Here is a 5,740-nt window from a genome sequence, read left to right on the forward strand (position 1 = left end):
TTTAATCTTTTATGGTCAGTGGAAGTTTTGGGTGAATATCAAACCAACGTCAATCATCCACTGCAACCGCAAACAGACGATTAGTGTTACAACCTGATGATTCAAAAATGTTGTTTAGTTTATCACTATCTTGGTTAATTTGCATCTTAACCAAGACGGTGAGTATTTGATAACATCCCATCATCTCACGGCTAGAAGATTTACACTTCTTTTAAGGGCCCGTCATCAAATGAGACAAAATGTTTTCAAAGGTTTTACGCTACATGGCAAGCATTTGATACTGAAAGATTCTTCTTCTTTTTATCAAATTGATGAGCTTACATCGGCTAAGACTACTACAAATGCAAACATTTTGTGTGAGCCCAGATGATAATGTTAAAGTTAATTTAGAACATTGTATTTTATGGCTATACACCTCAAACACTCTGCTTTCACATGTGACGTTATGGGAATGATCAAAAGAAAACAACCAACATAAAAAGGATTTTGGTTCAGTCTTGGGTATGATATCCAAGTGACTGAAGGTGGCGTGTTCATCTGTTCAAACAATTATTCACAAGTATGAACGGCACGAGAATCTCAAGATATCACACCATCTATGCAGTGTGTGTTTCTGTGTCCTTGAGATGGGGATGTTACATTGAAAGTGTTTTGGATTTGAAAGGCCACTCAGAGAAGAAGAGTTCATTACCACAAAAGAAACATACAAAGACACGTTACAGTTTCCAACTGGAGCAGAGGACGAACTCCACCGCAGTGTTCATGCTTCTGATTTAATACGTCACAGAGAAATCGCAGGTCAGCAGTTCAAAATTTGCAAAAAAAGACGGAGACGGGAGAATTGCCACAAATCTGCTCAGATTCTTCAACAACTTCATGAAAAGATTGTTCGATGAGTTTACGAGCTCAGACCAAAAATCGAACGCGTTTGACTCGTAAATTACACAAATTCAATTAGAAAAAGTCAATTTCCTTTTCCATAAACTAAACATCAAATCTCAAACGCACATCAATAACCAGATTAAATTGCTTTGATACATTTTTTTACAAGCCTGCCAATGCAGAAAAAGGAATAAAACCCAATCAGCACCAACGTTCGAACCATGATTTAGATGCTGTGCAGTCAGCTGGCAACAATTTTTATTTCTCCAGTGATTTAGCAAAAGAGCAGAGCTAGTAAATACCTTCTCCTTGATTAATACTCTGGCAAGCCACTTTGACTTATAAGAAAGAACACTGACAGCACACTGCAGACATAAAAATCAGAGAAGATTGCTTTGCTGCCAAATGAAGCTGGCAACCACCAAAGACATAAAAAAAAAAAAAAATCTTCAGTTCTGGGGTCAAAAGCAAATGAAACCCTGAACCACAAGCAGCCAATGAGGCCATTTTATTGTGCAGTTGATGCACATCTGCAGCAAAGCATTAGCATAGTAATGAAGGTGCTAATGAACAAAGAGCTAAAGGAGAGCCTAAGAGAATGAGCTATTGAGTGATTGAAAAGACTGTAAGCCTCTACATGCATGATTAGTGTGTGTAAATGATTGGCTTCTATAATGAGCTGGAAAGTAACACACAGTGCCTTTTAATAATAAGTCTGTCACGGTCAATTTCATTTACAATCTTTTGGTTTCATTGCTATAGACGAACAAAAACGTCCTGCCAACTCCCAGCAATATTTAATGCTAATTTTAAATAAGTAAATAACTTTTTACGAAGCAGATCTGAAATTTTCCAGGAGCTCCAGCTCAACAACTGACTCACTCGATCAGCCAAGAGCTTTTTTTGTTGCGGCTATGTTGTCGGGAAATGCTGAGTTAAGCTAGCCGGGGTTCAGATGAAACATTTTGACAAATGTCCAACAACAAACCCAATTATTTTCTAACATCCAAATCGTCAGTCTAAAAAGGGCAGACGCAACAGAAAGGTTTCGTGTAGCCTTGTGTGCCAATGACTCTATAAAGTCTGAATGCAGATAGGAACCCTACAGATTGATTTCTCCACGAAAACTTTCACTTACCGAGAAATCATTGTCGGGGAAGAGGAGCAGCTCTCTGAGCGGGTCCTCCTTCAGCTCCTCCCAAAGTTCAGAGATGACGGCCTCATAGTCAAGAGGATCGATCAGCTTCGGCTTCTCCTGCTGCAAATGGAGAAAGAGGAAATGGGCAAAATTAAATTTTGGTCGTGTGTTTGATCTGAACACTATAAATCACGGCATCTTACAAGATATCATGTAGCTATCCAATCTGAAGCAACCCTGTGCCGCATGGTGCAATGCAGCACAACAGAATAGATGATAGAGCAGAGTATGTTATTTTAATACGACTTTCATCATAATTTTGTGCGTCATATTGTGAAAAGGGAGGAAAATGTTTTTCAACAATTTTTACAAATGCAAATATATAAAAAGTATAGAACGTATTTTTGTTGGGTCCTCTACGCTCCGATGCCGATAAGTGACTTGAGAGCAGCCGACTGGTGTGGGCAGGATCAAGGTAAAGTGGAAGCTGCAAAAGACTCTGACAGGACAGCAACCCTAAGCATGCAGCCAGAGATACAACAGAAGGTTTAACTCAAAGTTTATTTATGTGCCAGAACGGCCCAGTTACAGACCAATCATTAATAAAACTGTGGCCAGATTTTAAAAAAGTAAATAAATCTTGCTTACAAACACTCTCTAACCAATCCGAGTGTGACTGAGGTATTTTGCAAAGAAAAAAAAAAAAGAGATATACCTCAAAAAACTTGCAGCAAAAAGTGGTCTCACAAACACTCAGCTCAGCTTGATACAAATATGTGCCACAATTTTCAGATTTTTTTTTTCTTTTTTCCAAGAAGAAAAAAAAAACAACTTAATACACAGCATCTTTTTTTCACAATAATGCACTACTTTGTGCTGGTCTATCACATAAAACCCTAAACGAGTACAAAAAAAAAAAACGTTTGCAAAGGTTCAAGGGTGTACAGTATCACTGTTGTAAGGCGCTAACACAATGTAATACAATGTGACAAAGCACCACAGGAAATGGAACGTATTGTAAAATATATATACAAACAGATCATCTCAATAAATCAGAATTATCATTGTTTTAAAGTTAGCATGTGCCATATCACCATCACAAGCAACTGCATGGACAGGGATGGAGCTAGCTAATGCTACTAAGTGCAATGCATTTGTATTTTGAAGGTTCAGTGATGACCAAGTGACAATGTGTAACCAGGGTAGAAAGATGTTTTGCAAAACCTTGCAAACTCTTCAGTCAAGCAATGCATTCTTTACCTTTACTCTTCGCTTCCTGATTTTGCATGGCATAATCAAAACAGAATCTATTAATAAATTGTGAAGTATTTAACACCGTCATGGCTGAACTGACTAAATGTCTCCACTTGGGAACAAATTGCAATACCCTGTAAAGTAAACCTCTCAACATGTTTATGAAAAAAAAAAAAAAACATTTACTTTTCTGTTCATGGTGTTATTGTGATATTTCAGGTACACACACCAGCCAGATTCAAGCAGAAATATGTGAGTGAAAATGGCAGATAGCCATGAACATGACATTTTAGGTGTTTTACCATGACATCACAGGGACCTAAATAAGTTGCAGAGGAAGTGAAGCTGTTGCCATGGCGCAGCTTTTGAAACACCCCACTGAAAAGTGTGAAGCTCAAAAGCAAACGAGATCAATAAATTAGCGCATTAGGCAGCTTCCTTTACCTTCCAGTCAAAGTAGTGATGTTTTCCTCCCACTAAATAAATAAATAACAGTTCCTAATATCATAGCAGGCTAATGCATTAAATCACACAACATTAAGAAACCAGCCACTCAACAGTTTCTGCTCCTTTTACAGGTCAAATCAATCTAAAAATAAAGTGTAAGCCACCAAACCAGGACTTGTGACATGACAAAAAAAAACAAAAAAAAAAAACAAGCATTATAGGCATGTTTACAGCAGCGGACAGCAACTTCTGTCATTCAGAGAGCGGCAGCCCTGCAGCAACAACAGCAGCAAAGTGAGAGGTGCAGCAGGTTGTGGTCAGAAACCCAGAGGAAGTTATGATCGCTAGTTCAGTTCACATCTACGCCGTGGCCCGGGCGTCACAGCGAGGTCTAACAGCCTGGCTGCTCTCACGGCCGCCTCTGGCCCAGAAAAGTGAAACAGATAGCAACAGAATGATGGAAATACAGTTTTAGTTCCCTGCAAAAAAAAGATGTGACCGTACGTGGATGAAAACGACTTCTGCCCCGAAGATAGTTTGTGTTTTTTTAACAAGGAAGGAAATTCAACCTACTCCATTTACTTTCAAAAAAAAAAAAGTGATTGCTTACAGTTATCGCCAAGGATTTTGTTCCTCATTTCTGTCTGATTGTTGAACTTTGTTAATCTATGAAAACTGTTGGATCTGTAACCTAATATACTAAATGTTGCCACGTACTGAAGACCTTTAACCTTTTACCTTTCTAAAACAATGACAACCGTTAATGAAAATGATCTCTATGGGGGGGAGGCAATTAGATTACATCTAAAAGCAAGAAGCAGGTGTGTAGTTGAAGTTTGAGGATTTTATTTGTACTTTATGACTTCAGTGGCACTCATGTGACATGTCAGTAAATGTTTCAGGGGAAAAGTCTAGATTTCCCTTCTCGAAAACTGGAGATTATTTAAGAATTACAGTTTATTGTTGAGTTGAATTGACTGAAGCAGGTCTTCCGAAGAAAAGCAAGAGGACTACTTGTAGGTTTCTGTACAAACCAAGCTCAGCGTTATGGTAGATGTTTAATCAAATACTACACTCACTAAATGTGTGTAAACCGCAAAGGAAATAAAACTAAAAAATATGACTGACATGATCTATAACTAATTGCTGGTCAACTACCAGCCTGGAATAGTGATTCAATCCGTCTAAAAATAAGGAAGAACGCTACAAGAAGTAGAAAAAAAAAAGAACATAAATACATACAATGCTGAGCCGGTTGAAATCCGCCCGTGCTCGTTTGTTTTTTGTTTTCCTCCTGAAGGTGATTTTGCTCCTGAAACTCATTGCCGGCTGCCTTCAGAGAACCATCTCCAGAACCTGAAGTCAAGAAAAGCTACACAACACGCACGTTGTGGGCATGTGCTCTTTCAGAAGCAGAACTAACTCTCAGTGCGAGCTCGCCTCAGCACACGTGGATGGAGGGGAAGTGGATGTGTGATTGTCCAACAGACACCCCGTACACACACACACACGCACACGCATACACACACACACACTCAGATGGCAAGAAAGTCCCCATTGAGCGAGACATTAACCAATCAGATCGTAGAGATTCTACAAATCGCTTTTTAAAGTTTAAGTGAGTTAAATAAATTAGCCACAGAATGAAAAAAAAAAAAACAAAGTAGAGGCTTTGGATTAAAAGCTATACTAACTGCGTCACTGATGATCTCATTTGGTGTTTTTTTGGTTTAACATTTTCTTGGCATTCGCAGCAACACAGAAACAAACTGCCACCTTCCTGAGCGAAGCTGTATTGTCACAGCAACTGTGAGCCAAAATAAACACCGGCACATGCACGAGCGCTCACGGACACAATAAAAGGCACATATATGGCGCACGAGCTACATGTCATACTTGACGGCGGCTAGCATGATGCTTGTTTCATGTTTGGCTGCTCTGAGACCAGCACCCACTTCCCTACGCCGAGCAGAACAGAGAAATATACAAGAGGAAACAACTTTTGATGATACAACAAAT

The 5,740-nt window shown here is 39.0% G+C and overlaps 1 protein-coding gene across 10 annotated transcripts in view; it reads right to left on the reverse strand.

Annotated features, from left to right (window-relative positions):
• The window catches only part of dock10 (dedicator of cytokinesis 10), a 40,319-nt gene extending 35,197 nt beyond the window's left edge, over positions 1 to 5,122 (reverse strand). For 6 of the 10 annotated variants that reach the window (XM_016670200.1, XM_016670195.1, XM_016670192.1 and 3 more), the window contains exons 1-2: positions 4,964 to 5,119; positions 2,021 to 2,140 (exon numbers count right to left, since the gene is read on the reverse strand). In XM_016670200.1, coding sequence (XP_016525686.1) covers positions 2,021 to 2,140; positions 4,964 to 5,044 — 201 coding nt within the window. In that variant the 5' untranslated portion in view covers positions 5,045 to 5,119. Of the gene's footprint in view, positions 1 to 2,020; positions 2,141 to 4,963 lie in introns of all 10 variants that reach the window. The other 4 variants (XM_016670193.1, XM_016670198.1, XM_016670191.1 and 1 more) reach the window with 2 other exon arrangements.
• Between the last annotated feature and the right edge of the window lie 618 nt (positions 5,123 to 5,740).

This window comes from Poecilia formosa, unplaced genomic scaffold (assembly GCF_000485575.1).
Source record: "Poecilia formosa unplaced genomic scaffold, Poecilia_formosa-5.1.2 Scaffold31, whole genome shotgun sequence".
Classification (NCBI taxonomy): Eukaryota; Metazoa; Chordata; class Actinopteri; order Cyprinodontiformes; family Poeciliidae; genus Poecilia; species Poecilia formosa.